Source organism: Centruroides sculpturatus, unplaced genomic scaffold, assembly GCF_000671375.1.
Source record: "Centruroides sculpturatus isolate CEXI.00-Female unplaced genomic scaffold, Cexi_2.0 scaffold164, whole genome shotgun sequence".
Taxonomy (NCBI): domain Eukaryota; kingdom Metazoa; phylum Arthropoda; class Arachnida; order Scorpiones; family Buthidae; genus Centruroides; species Centruroides sculpturatus.
In genome coordinates, this window is record NW_019384679.1 from 127,550 (window position 1) to 145,663 (window position 18,114).

Consider the following 18,114-nt stretch of genomic DNA (forward strand, 5'->3'; position numbering starts at 1 on the left):
ATGCATTTTTAATAATATATGGTTAATAAAAATCTATTTTAAGCTTACAAACAAATACATTTTAGTTTTTAATATAGTACAGAAAAAGTAATCTAAATTTACGAATGCATGTACTGTAAATACTGTACATACTTGTAAATGTATATATTTTAATATGATTTTATGAGCTTTAAACGCTTTTCTAGTGATATTATGACTTCAATATTTGTGGCAGACAGACGTAAAGTCGAATAAAATGACTTAAACTTGATTTTTATTTTTCCATATACTTTTTGACAAACGACGTATAATCAGGAACGACATAACTCGAAACGACGTAAGTCGAGGTATACCTGTAAGTATGAAGAACATGGAAAACAAAAAATCATTTTAATCACAGATATTTACAAATTTACAAGAAATAATGTTTCATATTTACAGGAATTGTTTGAATGAATGTCCATCAGCTGCAATAAATGCATCACAATGATGATGGAGTGATTGGCATACACCTTGAAAGATACTCAACATGTCAGGTACCAGTATTTCTGCAACAGCAACACTAATTCTGGTGACAAGATCTTCAGGAGAGTTGATGGGCTTTATCGTTTGAAGCTCCATACATGAAATGCATATGTTTTCTCAGCATTTGAATATTGTTGCATTTCTGCCTGCAGCTGTATGACTTCCGAATGATGTATGCAAAACATTGCACTTGCTAGTGAGAAGAGCCCTCTTACAGCAAACCACTTAGCTTCCAACCATGTGTGTTGTATTATGACAATTTTTCTTTTTGCCAATCAATTGTTCTATCACCTTGTGACCATCTTTCTTGTTACACCCTGTGTGTTTGTGTTTAATTAATTAACTAGTTTTATTATCACTTTTTATCATCTGACATACCTGTTATACTTCAACTATTTTTTTCAATATTTTAATTATTTAAACCAAATTAAAGAAAGAATATATAAATGAAACATATCTAATGGAGATTATATGAGACGTTTTATGAATTGCTTCAATTTTTCTCAATTATAATTTTCAGTTGTTTCAGTCCTGATTTATCAGTCAATTCATCTAATGAAATTCTACCATTTGTCATTAATTGATCATATCAATGTGACAAAAAAGAATGTGACAAAAGTTTACTAATATTACCAAAGGACTAATTTAGTGATTTACTTTCTTTGATGAAAAATAATTGGCTGGTAAACATTCATAAAATAAATCTAAGTATTTAATTAATTTTATATAGGCAATATATTTAATTAAATTTCTAATTTGAATGACTAATTTTCCACTATATATATTTTTATTTTATGAATAAAGAATTGAATAATAATATCATAAAGTACTCAGCAAATCACTATACATATAACTAACACCTTATTCTTGCTGAGAGAAATATAATTTATTTGAAACAAACGTTTTCAGCCTGATTCACAGGCCATCCTCAGGTTTAGAACAAATTTGAATTAAAGGAATCAATGGAATACAAAGGATCCGTATAAGTATAAAATTGCAGCTTTCAGAGCTTTAATAAGAAGGGCATTTTTGTATTGTGAAACAGTACAAGACAGAAGGAAAGAAATAAATAGAATAATAAGCGTGGCCAAGATCCTAGGTTACCAAAAAAAGCACAATTCTGGGAATTGTTAGGAAGTATGAAGTGAACATCAAGAAAGGGTCTTTTAAAAATGCTCCCACTGGAATCGTAAAATTTACATATAATGAAAGTATGAATAGAGTTATGAAAGAGATTGCTCACAGAAAAGGTTTGAGGATGCTTATAAAAAGGGCCCCTAATTTATACAAAATCCTCAGGAATGATAAGGATGATATAAAGTCGGAAGAAAAAGCAGGGGTTTATAGAATTCCTTATGAGAACATGCAATTGGGCGTTAAAAAAGACTATATTGGAGTAACCACCAGGAGTTTAGGGCTTAGAATCAAGGAGCGTAGTTATAATATCAGAAAGGGGTCTAATGCAACAATTTTATCCCAAATGATGCAAGCAACAGGATCAGTAGTCAAATGGAATGAGGCAGCCATCATAAAACCTTTATCTTCTCCATCTTTGGCGTTGACAGCGGAAAAGTTGCAGATTTATAGGAGTAAAATAAAAGAAGAATGTTTAAATGCAAGAGATGCAGAAGAAAGTCTTCCCTCTGCATGGAAGTTTATAGTTAAGAAGTTTAATAAGAGCTCTAACCAGTCATAATAGTAGTTTTATTGGATGTGTTAGTAATTGCATTTATTAATAATTTTATGTACAATTTTTATATTTTTTGTTTTAATGTTACTCTGTTGGTTATTTAATATTTTAATTTTATTTTTATCTTATTCTGTTGCTTATTTAATTTTTTAATTTTGAATTTTGTATTCCATTGATGGAATCCTTTAATTCAAATTTGTTCTAAACCTGGGGATGGCCTGTGAATCAGGCTGAAAATGTTTGTTTCAAATAAATTATATTTCTCTCAGCAAGAATAAGGTGTTAGTTATATGAATTGAATAATAATTTGATTTTCATAGTGTTTTTCTTAAAAAATTTTCTTATGTATAAATATTTCCATTAGCTATATAAATAAAAGTTAAATGATATTTTTAATATAAAATAAAGATTTTGTAACTTAAATTATTAGATGAAATAATTTATATTACATTTAAATCTCAGTTTAAATTAATCAAATTACTGTGATTTTTTTAGTTGTTTTTATGATATATTGATACTATTGTTTTCTCAAAATTACATTAAATTGATTAAAAATGCAGTCCAACTTTTATTTCAAGTTAAATTTTATATTTACTATATAGAAAAACAAGTTGGTGAAAATGTAAACAAAAATCAAGAAACAGATCAAAATGGAGTTCCTGTTGAATGTAAGTTTACCCAAGATGATCTTGCTTTAGCTACAATTCCAGGTCATAACAATTTTGATCCAACGCTGCATTCATTTTCGGAAGACGAATTAAAACCTCAACCGATGGTTAAAAAGTCAAAGAAGCGTTTTGTTCCAGATAATTTAAAAGATGAAAAATATTGGATGAGACGACATAAAAATAACATTGCTGCTAAGCGATCTCGTGAAGCAAGACGAGTAAAAGAAAATCAGATAGTTTTGAGAGCTTCCTATTTGGAGAAAGAAAATCACGTATTAAGAGATGAACTTGAAAAGTTGCGAGGTGAAAATAAGATGTTACGTCAATGCCTGAAAAAGTATGAACAATGAAGAATATAAACGTGCTTTGAATAATCAGTGAATCTTTTCGAAGAATGAATATTGATTCCCAGATTTATTTAGTAACATCATTCATATTAATCAGTATGTAGTATTTTTTTTTTCTTTGTAATTTACTAGCTTAGGCTAGGCATACTGATAGAATCAAATGATATTTAGTTTTGGTGATGGAAAATTGCTTTTATAGCTAAAAAGCAATTATTCATTAAATTTAGAAATGCCAATATTGGTATTATAAAAATGCAATAGTGTGAAAATATATTTTACAATCCATTTAATGGTTTTATGTATAAGATATAATTATGCCAAAAATAATTTTATCATTGTTATCTTCTATATTTTCATGTGCCAATAATGTTTTAAAAATTTTGTTGATCAGTTATGATTTAATCATACATATAATTGGATTTAGAGTTAAAATTTAAAGTGGGTAAGATTAACACTTACGGGTTAAACAATTTGAAGTTCTCTGTTTCTAGAGACTATATTTATCTCAAACACATGCATAAAATTTAATCATGTAAAAATATAATGCAAGTAAACAATGATAGATCTTGCTTCATTGAGAAATAATGGATAACAAGATATGAATGCATTGTTTTATAGTGTGTGAAACAGTGTTAATAATTGTTAAATGTTACATAATTCAATATGATAAAGCCTAACATGTCAAATCCTTTTGTACAAAACTTAGTAGTAGCTATAACAACAATATTACCTCACTGTTTAAGGTAATTGCTTAGTGTTTATTATTTTGTTATTGTTTTTATCTATTATGTTGTTATTTCTAATTCTGTTGATACTTCTGGTTGTGTATATCCATTTGGAAGATACACGTATGGGAATATAGTTCAAAGAAGTATCAATTTCTCAAATGTATTAAGTTGAAATTTTGTTTGTGATGTAAGGATGTACTTAACCATCAAATGTTGCTTAGTATTCAGGGAATTGGTATCAGAGCTATTCATTAAGTTTTTAAATTGTATAATTGCTATTTTTAATTCATCAGAATCATCGTAATAATATCCATCATTAGGCTGTAACAAATCTAATACACACAAGGAAAAAACTGTGGCTGTATTCCTGTTGTACGATATATCAAATCATATCATTTAGACTAGCTTTATGCATGCATTTGCCATATTGTGTTAGATATTGTGGTACAATAGCAAAAAATATTTTAAATATCTGTCAAATCTGGTTTATTGACATTGATAATATATAACAACAACTATTATACAATTGTTTTGATGTGTTTTAATGTTGTAATTTGATGTAATCTGTAGTGTATACATTGAAGATGTCTATTGGCATTGTCAAAGTGATGTTTGTTGAAAACAATTTAAGATTGAATATGTTGAAGGTAGAATTGTTATAAAGATTTCACCTGTGCTCATTTAGTATTTTGTGAAGGTGCATTCTGTCGACAATTAAGTGTATTTTTAAAAATTACAAGTATAAAAATACATGAACTGCTCAATTCACTATTTTATTCAAAATTTATTGTCATTAATTCTTTCTTACCAAACCCAAAGGAGACAGAGTGCACACTCATATTTGTCAGAAGAAAATTTAAATCTGGAATTTTTCACACGTACATTGCTGATAAATATTGTATTTTTAAAAAAGAAATATGTATTTTTCCAAAAACAATTGGTGCTTACATAAAGAGATTTCATTTCAACTTTTTGTATATAAATTACAAATTATGAAGAAGTGTAAATAGAAAATTTGTCATGTTTAAAAGAGATATTAGATTTATTGTGTGAAAATCCAAAGGGATCATTTTTCCTACTCACGTGTCTTGTTTAAAGAAATCTGTGCCTGATATTATGAAAACGTCGACTTTTTAGCAGCTGTTTTTCAAATTAGTTAAAAATGCTACTGCCTTTTTTTATTATAGTTATCTTAGATGTTGGAATTAGTTCAGAAAATAGAATGTATTTAAAAATTATACATATATATATCTATATATACTTTTTTGTTAGAAGGAAGAAATTTTATTGTAAACATAAGATTAATTTTTCTAGTCGGATAATTATTTTTTGTTAAATTTAAAAGCAGCTACTTTGTTATTTGAATATTAACTTTAATATTAAAAAAAAATGGTGCTGAATTATTAATTAAATGTTTTTATATCAAGGAAATGTATTCGTAATTTTCCTTGCAAAAAGAAAAAAATTCTAAACACTAAACCTCATATCTATTTGTGAAACCCAATTGAAAACTAGGACACCAATATTTTATATTGATCCTGTAAAATCTATATAAATAATACATATAAAAAAATATTACAAACTATTTTCAGTACTTGTCATATAGAAATATTTATCAGTAGGCTTTAAATGCCTTAGTTGTTGTTTTTTCTTTTTTAATTCTGAAGATTATATATATAAATCCAATCCCACTGTTTTTTGAGGATAGTTATATTTGAAACAGCACAGAATTTAATAATTTTTTTCCAGGTAAAATTTTTTTGCTCAAATATCTGGTTTTTAAGTTCAATAATCCAGAAAACTATCCTCAAATGTGTATAGTTAATAAGTCTAAACTTGATTTTAGCCTTATATTTTTTCTTTTAGTATGTATGTGATTCTTGTTGAGCAAATTTAAATTTCTAAGATTTGTTAAAATGTGATTAAAAGTTTATAGAATGTGCCTATTCAATGTTATCAAAGTTCACATATATGATTTATTTTAACTACTATTCACATTGTGATGTTACAGTGGCCTAAATCTATATATATTATATATATACATACATATATATATATATTATCCAGTAGTTTTAAGATTATTCACACATTATCTGATTAGAGTGTTGTGATAATGCTCTTTATTAATAACAAGGTACAAAATACAATGTATAATGACCAAGCACTCTATAAGAAGGCTGTATTTTTGCACATTTTGAGCACTTGGTGAAATAAAAATTGATTGTTGTAATGTTGAAGTCATTGTTTTTTTTTCTTTCTTATCCAAATAGGAATTCATCCCATTGAGGAAAACAAACACTTGGTTATTTTAGAAAAACCGCTGTAAAATAAATTATAGACTTTGATGGTTCCATTCTTGTTTAAAATCAGGAAGAAAAAAATTAATTTTATCTATACGAGAAAAAATCATACTCACAAACTATCTTTATTAACTCTGTAATAATACTCCACAGCATCCGCTCTTCCTAATAATTCTATGAATTCTTCATCATGAGTAATGATTATCAGCTGAAAGTTTCTTTGATTAGAACGTGACTGAACAATCCTAGTCAAAAAAGTATGCAGTTGAGATTTTTTTGAGTAAATAATTACCATTAAAAATGACTTACTCTGCTAAAGCTTGAGCTAGATGTTCTATGTTTTCTCTGTCAAGATTTGTTGTCGGTTCATCTAGTGCTAGGATACCACAGTTGAGACAAAATGTTTCTGCTAGAGCAAGTCTAATGATGAGAGAGGCTAGAACCTGAAAATTAAGTACCAGAATGCATCAATAAGTGCTTCTTCCATTAATTTTTACACATACTACAAGCAGAAAATAACTCAAATGTGTCTATCTATAAAATAGGTAGATATTAAACATACTCAAAGAAAGTTTTCTTTGTCATAACTAATTTGCATTTACATATGCACAAATATGGTAACACTTGAAAATCATTTCGTGAAGTCTCAAATATTTTTGCTGTTTTCCTTTGCTCAGTGTTGTGCAAACAAATTTTTTAATTTGTTTCTGGAAATGGAAAAATTGCAATAAAGTGATGGTGTCAAAATATATCCATCTTGAAAATTAGAATTCAGAAGTTGATTTTACTCTGTTGCATTTATAGATTTGAAGATATTTCTTACAAAGTGAAGTTCACTTAAATATTAAAAAACTGTTAAAATATTAAAAAACCTGTTATTGTTACAAATTTAGATGTTACAACATACAGGCATACCTTACCAGTATTGTGGATTAGGTTCAAGACCACTGCTATAAAATGGAAGAAACATGTGATTCATTTTAAGGTTATATTCAACTTATCAGTGCATATAAAAAAAGGATAATGTAAATATATGCTTTTGGCTAATAGTGCTAGCCTAAAATAATGATGCAAAAGTAATAAAGGGGTTTTCGGGATCTTTATTTTTAGCACTTGCCTTGCTTTTAAATAAACATGAATATATCAAAAATCATTGTTAGCAAAATGCCTTAAACCAAGGTATGCCTGTACAATAAATCAGCGTTTCCTAAGTTAAAGTATTGGAATTTCTGGGAGATTTATGCCGATATCTAAATACTATTTTGGTTGTCACCACTACTGTATATCTATTAAAGTAAAAGTTGTCAGAAAGAAGCATATTTTATTGAAGGAAATAAAGCTATAATTGCATTATAAACTTTTTATTGTTTGTTGTAATTTACTTGCAGCACATGTATTTTCAAAACACCTTTATTGTTTTAAACCCAAACATTAAGGCACTCAAAAGATAGGGAAAAATATAATTTTTAATTAAAATAAATTTCCTATTTATTATTGCTCATTTGTATTACCTCATTAAGTAAATTTTCTAGATAACTGCAAAATTTAAAAATGAACTGGAAAAGACAGATGATAATTTATCTTTTAGCATGCATTTGTTATACAAAATTTCTCTATTTCACCTAACTTTCCTTAAATTATAAGTTAGGCATTCACCATCACATTACACTGCAGATTAATTTGCAAAATGTTTTCTTGATCTGACAATTTTAAACTTGGACTCAGAAAATAGCAACAATCAAAAGTTTTCTACATTCCCAATTTTGTATTCTTTCTTTTGAATAAGCTATTAATGTTATCTATAAATAAAACACCACAAAACTGGAAAATAATATAACCATTCACAGATGCCTTCTGTACTGGTTCTAGCAGGTAGGTTTATTGGATAAAATGAATGTTTTTGATCACTCACTTTCAGAGACCTTTGTCAGGTTATATGTTTTCATAAATCGAATGCAGTTAATCAAACAAATTTATGTGTTTAATTAATCACATTCAATTCATGGAAACATATTGCTAGTGGTCTTAACTTTATTATGATTTTGGCTTCATTATTTTAATTTGCAATTTTTTAATTATTACTGTACAATTTATTAAATTAATGTATGTGATTTCTAGTTTTCCTTGCCAAAAACAATAAATAAAATAAAATAAAATCTAAACAATTAATTCTTGACTTTTCACTTGGAATTAATTCCAATATTAATTTCTTTCTTGTGATACTTGTTTCAATTGTGGAACTGATTCTTCCACAGAACCACAGCATCCCTAGTTATTGGCATATTAAGACAATGTCACATGATGCAAAATTGCATTAATTGGCTACTCCAAAACACGAATAAGGTGCAGACAAAGAGTGAAATGAAGAAATGGCAAACCTGGTGTGTTATTTTATCAATTATACCATGTCCTAAATATAAATCAACAATGGAGATTCCAATACATCTTCAGTAGAAGAAAGAAAAACAACTTACTTTCTGACCGGCACTACATCTTCCTCTCATATCAATTTCAATGTCTCCTTTAATCATGACTACTTTATAGTTATATGTTCGTCTTCTTTCTAATCCAATAAATGCTTGATCATCATCAGCTTTTATTTCAATATAATCAATATCTGAAATATAAACACAGTTTTACTATGAATTTTAATTTGATCATTAAAAATAGAACTTACCATTCCCAGCATAAGTTTTCATCCACAATTCTCTAATTATTTTATTAACTTCACTCATCTTCATAGCATGATATCTCAAAATAGCACGATCTAATGCTATGTAATATTTATTTAGATCATTACAAGTTAATTCTGTTGTCTGAAAAAATTTAAAATGCTTAGCATCATAACAAAATCAAGTTTTTCTATTTTTAACATGAAAAACTCTACCTTAATAAATTAAATTCAATGATTTATACAGTACTTCCGTACATAAAGACAAAACAGACTTAACTACATATTGGGCGGGCATGGTTAATAAAACAATTTAGACTATTCAAAATCAATATGACAATATAATAAAATTCATTTTAAATAATGATATGCTAAAATGGCAATAAATATATAAGTAATTTCTTTGGAGTGGTTAGAGTAAAAGTTCAATAGATAAAACAGAAAAACTGTCTTTTGGAGTTATTCTAATGATTGGACAATAAATAACAACACTATACATTCTTTTGGCATTCCAGAATGCTTGTATTTAATCTTATTTACATTCCATTGCTTGATGATCCCATTAAAATGATGATGAGTAAATTTACTGTACTGAAAGTTTTTGCAATGTTTTGATTATATTGTGCTTTTATTTCTTGTCCAATCATCAAAATAACATTAAAAGAGAGTTTTTCTATTTTATCTATTGAAGTCTTGATGGGCATAACTTTTTCTTTTGTACAGAATAGAAGTCTAATTTTTTAAAAACAGCTAATTATATTTTATTCTTTGATTATAAAATTGCAATAGATTAAGTAAAAAAAATTATATATATAATAATATAAAATATAATTCTTGATATTAGTAATCATGCATTATACAAAAAATAAAAGTAAATATAAATATTAATAAATGTAATTAAAAATAATTGTGAAATTAAAACATCCATTGTTACATCATTTACATTTACAATATGCAACATTTCTCCACATTTAAAATAAATTTATGTTTCATTATATATTTAAGTATTATCTATTTTAAAATGTTTAAAGTAAGTCTGAAATATATACAGTTATATATCAAATATGGTTTTAAAAAATATTTAAACTTTTTCTAAATATTTACAAAAGATATATATTAGTCATGTAATAAACTGCAGTCTAATACAGTATATCTGTATGTTTGTATATACATTAGAATACTACCAAATGAGCTAAGCAGAGCTGAGCTGTAGAACTAGCTCAGCTCTGCTTGAGCTAGTATAGCTCAGGATTTGGATGGTCAGTTCAGCTCTCAGCTGGAGTCCAGAATCAAAGCTCTGTTCTGGTCCATATTCTGAGTTTTTTGTAATTTGAGGATGACCAACTGTCTTTAAAGTTAAATCCGGACAATGTACTTCCTCCACCAAATACAATACACGAAGAGAAGGAAAAGCAATAAAAATTAAAAGCACAGCAGGAATAAAAGTCCAAAAAATCTCAATATCTTGACCTTCAACAATAAACCAATTCAAAAAAGTATTAGTCAAAATACCAGAAACAAAATAAAAAACTAGCACAGTAATCATAACCAAAACTACCATCGAATGATCATGAAAAAACATCAATTGCTCTATTAAAGAAGAAACACTATCCTGAAATGAAAGCATCCCCCATGTTACCATAAACTACTTAATAACAGCTACAAGATGATTATAAGTATGATCCTAAGGAGGAAACCCATGAGATCACTCAGAAAAAAGAAGGCATAAAACTAGCCCCAGAAAACCCACGAGAACTAACAATCCCCTCCCATAAAATACACATAAAAGCCAAAGTAGCAATAAAAGAAACATAAGAACCTAAACTAGAAACCAAATTCCAACAAGAATAAGCATCCGGATAATCAGAGTAACAACGAGGCATCCCTCTCAAACCCAAAAAATGTTGTGGAAAAAAAGTCATATTAACCCCTACAAATATAACAAAAAAATGAGCCCTTAAAGCTCGCTCATTCATACAAACACCCAAAATCACAGAAAACCACAGCCAAAATAGCAAACACAGTCCCCATTGATAACACATAATGAAAGTGAGCAACAACATAATAAGTATCATGTAAAACAATATCCAAAGAAGAATTAGCCAAAATTACACCAGTCAACCCCCACAGTAAAAAAGAAAAATAAAACCCAAAGCCCATAATATAGCAGAACTAAAAACAAAATAAGACCCATGCAAAGTAGCCAACCAACTAAAAATTTTAATACCTGTAGGAACAGCAATAATTATTGTAGCAGCAGTAAAATAAGCCCGAGTATCTACATCTATACCCACAGTAAACATATGATGAGCCCAAACAATAAAACCCAACCCACCAATAGCAACCATAGCATAAACCATACACAAAGAGCCAAAAGGCTCCCTCTTTCCCATATGATGACTAACAATATGCAAAATCATCCCAAATCCTGCAAAATTAAAATATAAACCTCAGGATGCCCAAAAAATCAAAACAAATGTTGATATAAAATAGGATCCCCTCCCCCAGCAGGATCAAAAAAAGAAGTATTAAAATTCTGATCTGTGAACAATATAGTAATAGTCCCAGCCAACACAGGAAGAGACAACAAAAGCAAAACAGCAGTAACTATTACAAATCAAACAAACAAAGGAAGACGATCCAATCCCATACCACTTCTTCGCATATTAATAATAGTAGTAATAAAATTAATAGCCCCTAAAATAGAAGACACACCAGCCAAATGTATAGAAAAAATAGTAAGATCAACTGAACCCCCAACATGAACTAAAGAAGAAGAAAGGGGGGGTAGACTGTTAACCAGTCCCTCTTTCCAATGCCACAGAGGAAAGCAAAAGAAAAAAAAGCAGGAAGAAGCAACCAAAAACTCATATTATTCATTCGAGGAAAAGCCACATCCGGAGCACCCAACATTAAAGGAACCAACCAATTCCCAGACCCACCAATCATAATAGGCATAACTATAAAAAAAAAATCATAACAAAAGCATGAACTGTTACAACCACATTATAAACTTGATCATCCCCAATCAAAGAACCTGGCATCCCAATTTCCCCCCAAACAATTAATCTCAGAGCAGTTCCAACCATAGAAGCCCAAATCCCTAACACCAAATACATAGTACCAATATCCTTATGATTTGTAGAATACAACTATTGCAAGGTTTGTGTGGCCGAAAACCTTAGGCATAAAATTGTAAATTTTACCATGAAAAACTCCTAAACCAAAAAGTTGATTAGTTTAATCAAAACATTAAATTGCAAATTTAAAAATATTATCAACTAAGCATGACTCTCACCAAGCTTTGAAGGCTATTAGTTTTATTAACTTAATGCTTATAAAAGAAAATAGGATAAAAAGCCCCCCAAACAAAGAAATCAATAAACACAGCACATAAACAACCAATCCTCAGCTCAAATTTCCAACATAATAAAATGAAAGCATACTGCTAAACAATGCCCCATAAAAAAACGAAAATAAAAAAAAAATTAACCAAAGAAGAGAGAAAAAAAAAAAGACAAACACATTTTCTCTTAAAAGAAAAATAATCAAATATCATTTAGGGAAAAACCCCAACATAGGAGGAAATCCCCCCATTCTCAACAATAACAAAAAAACAGAAAACTTTACAACAAACAAAGACAATAATAACTGACCCAAACGAACACACCCATTCCACAAAAAAATACTAACCAATATCACACTAAAAAGGAAATAAACAAGATAATACCTCAACCTCAAAGAAAAAGACAAACCCACATCACCCAACATTCATCCCACATGTATAATAGAAGAATAAGCCAAAATCCTCCTCAAAGAAATTTGATTAAACCCCCCAAGTGAACCTATCAAAGCCGAACTAACAACAGGCTGAAAAAGTCCAAAGCCCCCACCAAAAATAGAGGAGCCAACTTTTGTCAAGTTAATAAAATAGCACAAGAAAACCAGCTCATCCCCTCAATAACAGAAGGAAATCACATATGAAATGGTAGACTCAGAGTTCCATCCACTTCAAATTATCAGGACTCTACTGTATATGTTTTGCTAGAAATGATTGTCATTGTTTGTATCATTTTAAAATATTATTCTTTATTACAGTAATACCCCAACTTACGCGAACCCGGAGTTACGCAATTTTCAAATCTCGTCGATTCATCTTTTGTTTGAGCGCCACGCAATTCNAGGACTCTACTGTATATGTTTTGCTAGAAATGATTGTCATTGTTTGTATCATTTTAAAATATTATTCTTTATTACAGTAATACCCCAACTTACGCTACCCCGACTTACGCGAACCCGGAGTTACGCAATTTTCAAATCTCATCGATTCATCTTTTGTTTGAGCGCCACGCAACCCTTGATTACTCACTCCCCCACACTATTGTTCGACTTACATGTTCCGACGTGTTGCGCGGAATCGACACATAGCTACAATTTATGTTGTGTTATTTATTTCTGTGTTTGTTATATCTACGGAGACTCGAGAGATTCTACTATGTCATCCAAACGAAGTAGAACTGATTCTTCTGCATCAAACAAGAAAAGAAAAACTTTATCTTTGGAATGTAAAGTTAACATTGGGTATGTTCGTAAAGTCGAATGAGTTAAGCGAGAATGAAGTCATTGTTATTCCTATTTCGTTAGACTTTTTGAATGATTCGTTACTAACGCGTTTAACTCGTTTGACTTTACGAACGTATCCATTATTAAAGACTTCGATACAAAATGAAAATTTGTGAATTGGCAAAGAAGTTTGATCTACCAGAATTGTCGGTCAGAAAGATTATAAAAGGAAAAGAAAAAATTCTCAAAGCTGTGAAAAATGCTCAATCTTTAAATTCAAGCATCATTCGTAAACGTCACGGTATTATCGCTGAGATGGAAACAATGTTAAAATTATGGCGTAATAATCAAGTAAATGTGAAAAATTGTAAAATAATATAGGCCTAATTTGTTATACATATGTATTATCTAAGATTTTATTAAACATTTTTTTCTAAATTATTGTTTTCTTTAGTCTCTGGCCCCAATTAAAAATTATTTGTATGTATTTATATGCGAAATTATACCNTTTGACCCTCTGGGTTTTTGCATTTTGAGATTCCCAGAACTGAAAAAAGTCAAAAAAAGGGAAAAGATTCCATAGGTATGTATGTATGTATTGGCATCTCTTTCATTTATTATCTCAGAATGGGATAATGATTAAGAAATGAAATTTGGCATGGTAGCATGTGTATATGGGACTTTGATGCTATCAAATTTTTGTAGTTAAAAGTTGGGGTGGGGAGAGCGTGGGCAGTCATGTATCTGAAGAGGAGTTGGACTTAATGAAGATTTTATTCATTATTAACATTTACATTTACATCTTTTATAATACTCATCACTAACCTCAAAATTAAACTTTTTGCCATTTTTTAATAATTAATAATATAAAAAGTTTTTTTATAACAAAATCTCATAATAGATAATGCCATACACAATTTTATTCATTTTGATTAATATTATAAAAACTGTTTTTAAATAAAACCTCATAATAGATATAAAAGTTATGCAACTTGTTGCTGGATTTTTTGTATTTGAATGCTCTCATTTTAATAAAAGATAAATAAAAACATATGTGTATTCATTATTATTACAGATGCAATTTAATTTAAAAAATGGGCTTTGCTGCAACACACTGCAGTTCAGCATTGGTCCAAATTCACAATTCTCCTGTAAAGACCTCAGCTCAGCTCATTTCCAAATAGCAGAGCTGAGTTTTGACTAATTCTAACATATATATTGTATATATACAGAAAATCCTCATTAATTTGAACAGGGATAGTTCATAATCCTGTTAGTTCCTAACTGTATTTTTGTCCAAGCCAGGGGATAGAGATTTACATGTTAAGGAATTTGGTCGGTTTGAAATATGGCTACTTCAAAATTTGAAGTGAAAATTCTGTCTGAACCATGATATGCATATGTTAGTTAACTTGTACATTTAGATCAAAATTTATATTTCTCCATACTGTAAGAGAACAATAGATAAAGAACAACGCTAATCTGGTCAATATGGCTTCACTTTTACATTAACACATTTTCAGGTGTCACCTTATACATGGACTATCTTTTTTTCTCTTATAAAATACAACTGGTTTTCAGGATTGCAAGATTGGGTTACAAGTAACAGATTGAGATACAGTAAGACCCCACTTAATGGTGCCTCGATTAACAATGATTCAATATAACGCGGTCTGCTCAAAGCCTAAAAAAAGCTCAAAATTTATGCTAATTTAAATTATCATGGTATTTCANCTACATTTCAAGGAATTCTGCTTTACTTTTTATAAAACCTATATTGCAACCTGTGGGGTTCTCACCAGACATGTGCATAAATAAACTGCATGTTACCTGCAGTTTATTTATATTATTATTAATTATTAATTACAGAAAATAGAACTCTGTATATGTAGCCATATTCCATTTCCTTAATAACTTACATCACTTACATGGCATTTGGCTTATTGTATAGAAATATGTAAATCTTGGATAATTCAAAACTTGATAATTTGAAGTTGTGATTATTTCATCCCTTGAATTTCAAACTAATGAGGATTTTCTATAAATCAGATTGCTGCTTTAGGTTGAGAAAATCGTTGTAAAGAAACTGTCTTATTTTCTATATATTCAAAAAGTTAAAATCATAAATTTACACATTCAAAAACACTAGTTGTAAAGTAAAATTATTAATGTGCAATTTCTTGTGTACAAATAAATTCAAGGACTTATCACTTTTACAGTGTTTTTATACTATAATTTTTCAAATAAACAAAAACCTTTACTAACAAGCAGAAAGTTTTTGGTTTTCTGTCAGGTTATTGTGTGTTAATATTTGTCAAAAACAACTCTAAAATGTCAAATTTCTTTTTAAAATAAATTAAGAGAAATTTTTATTATGTAAGTTAGATGAAACTAATTTTTTTATGATTATTTATTAATGAAATTAATATTCTGCTTAAATGAAACTAGGTTTAAATACACTAAAAAGGAAATAACTAAAAAAATTTAATTTTTAATTTTAACCATATTAAATACAAAAATATAAGTATTCTAAAATAAATTAATAAAAAAAATTTAATGGTATACATTATACATAGAACCATTTCAACTTTGTCTTCTTTTATTGCATCTATTATGGCATATGGCCAAGTGTATATACAGTACTAAGGATTCAAATCTCAGATAATTTGAACCTGAATTATATAAGAAATTAATAGAAATAAAAATACTATGAAATAGTTAATTACTGTAATTTGAAAAGTTTTACATGGGAATAACTCCAAAGTTAAGTTTTACTAGAATAACTGAAAAGTATATTTAAACTACTGAATACCTCTCAGAATTGTTCTCATTAATACATATTTAAGAAAATTTAATCTTATTTTAAAATATTTAATTGATAAATTTCCATATATTGTATTTACTCGCATAAAAGACAAGGTTTTTATTCATTTTTCACTGCTTCAAAAATGTAGGTCATCCCATATGCGTGAGCAAAGGATTCTTTTCGTTTTTGCAATAATTTTTGTGAATTTGTGTATTCGTATTTTTTACCAGATCCTCACGTTCTGGTGTTTAAAAAAAGAAAAGTATTTTATCTGGATCGTTTCAATAGTTCTTGTGTATTGTCAAGAATAAAGATGAATAGCAATAGGAAAAGCAAAGCTTTTGAATTGAATTCCAAAATTACACAGGAGCCCGATATAACTTTTAATTCATCTTAGCTGTGAAAAATNTGCATTATCCATCAGGAGGTGTTGTGTGCCAAATCGGGATTTTCAGAATTGAATGATTTAATGTCAGTTATAATAAAAATTGTGAATTTTATAGCTGCTAGACCCCTTCACAAACGAGAATTTTCTGCACTTTTACAGGAAGTTGATTCATCCTACAGTAGACTACTGATGTTCAATAATGTGAGATGGCTGAGTCGAGGTAAAGTACTTGAGTGATTTGTGGAGTGCTTTGAAGAAATTAAAGTATTTATTAAGAATAAGGATCTGGCAAACTTTCCTCAGATCAATGATCATAAGTGGGTCAGCAATTTAATGTTTTTTACAGATCTCTTCGTTCATATGAATGAACTGAACTTAAAATTACAAGGTTTTGGCAAAAGTATTGATGTTATGTTTGGATACATCAAATCTTTTGAAAGTAAACTTAAAATTTTTAAGCAAGATATTGTTAGTGAAACTTATAAGTATTTTCTTCGAATAAAAAAATATTTTGAAAAGGCCAATAAAACGAGTGTAATGGAGTCCATACTTATGTACCAGAATATAGTAAACTCGTTAAATTAATTGAAGAGTTCAGCGAAAGATTCAACCAATTTAGGAGCCTAGAACAGACCATTAATATAATTAAGTATCCAGTTGTAGTTGTTTACAGTTCTTTGGAATTAAAAGATTTCCAATGGATGCAAATTAATAATTTAGAGATGCAACTTACAGATTTTCAAAATAGAATTTGGACTTGTGTGTTTCTCGACTTAAGATTGAAACTTGAAAATCTGGAACGAAATCGTTTGAATAATGAAGAAGAGTGCAACTACAAACAAGAAATTTTGAGTGCATGGAACAGAATACCTGACACTTTTAGTAATATAAAAGATCTAGCAATGGCTTTGCTAACCATCTTTTCATGAACATATTTTTGTGAGACTTTGTTCTCAGCATTAAATAATATTAAAAAGAACAAAACAAACCGGCTAACAGATGAAGTTAGTGGCACTTGCTTAGCCTTGAAATGCACCAAGTATAAACCAAACCTGCAATCGAAGAATTAGCAGACAAACTCCAGTACCAAAAAAGTCACCAATTTCTAGTTTTTGTACCATTTATTTATCATTATTATTATTTTTTTCCTAAGTGTGTATTGTTTTTTGTTTTTGTTTATTTTATACATAATATTTAGTTGATTTTTCTTTGTTAAATTGCATTTAAATATATAAAATAAATATCAAAGGTACGTCGACGACGTATTTATTATTTGGAATAATAAACCCAGACATACGCCAATTTATTAGAGATATAAACAGCAATAATTATGGCCTGGAATTAGAACTAGAGTAGCAAAATCAAAAAAGAATACATTTCTTAGATATAGAGGTCGAAGTAGATGAAGAAGGGGTAATCAATACGAAAGTATATAGAAAGCCGACGTAC

At 28.7% G+C, this 18,114-nt stretch overlaps 2 protein-coding genes and 1 pseudogene across 3 annotated transcripts in view; 1 reads left to right on the forward strand and 2 right to left on the reverse strand.

The window, feature by feature from the left end:
• The first annotated feature begins 295 nt into the window (after positions 1-295).
• LOC111626920 (hepatic leukemia factor-like) lies at positions 296-6,174 on the forward strand. Of its 2 annotated transcripts, XM_023370446.1 has the most exons (3): positions 296-515; positions 2,797-2,862; positions 2,947-6,174. In XM_023370446.1, the coding sequence occupies exons 1-3, from the start codon at positions 509-511 to the stop codon at positions 3,210-3,212; spliced, it is 339 nt and encodes a 112-aa protein (XP_023226214.1). In that variant the 5' UTR covers positions 296-508; the 3' UTR covers positions 3,213-6,174. The 2 variants fall into 2 exon arrangements, with proteins under 2 accessions (XP_023226214.1, XP_023226213.1); XM_023370445.1 differs by having other exon boundaries at positions 307-515; positions 2,797-6,174.
• The window catches only part of LOC111626918 (DNA repair protein RAD50-like), a 22,561-nt gene continuing 10,538 nt past the window's right edge, over positions 6,092-18,114 (reverse strand). Inside the window, exons 6-10 of the mRNA XM_023370444.1 lie at positions 8,915-9,053; positions 8,712-8,854; positions 6,547-6,680; positions 6,354-6,482; positions 6,092-6,257 (exon numbers count right to left, since the gene is read on the reverse strand). Of these exons, the coding sequence (XP_023226212.1) occupies positions 6,212-6,257; positions 6,354-6,482; positions 6,547-6,680; positions 8,712-8,854; positions 8,915-9,053 (591 nt within the window). The 3' untranslated portion in view covers positions 6,092-6,211. The remainder of the gene's footprint in view (positions 6,258-6,353; positions 6,483-6,546; positions 6,681-8,711; positions 8,855-8,914; positions 9,054-18,114) is intronic.
• LOC111626919 lies at positions 10,552-12,054 on the reverse strand (annotated as a pseudogene).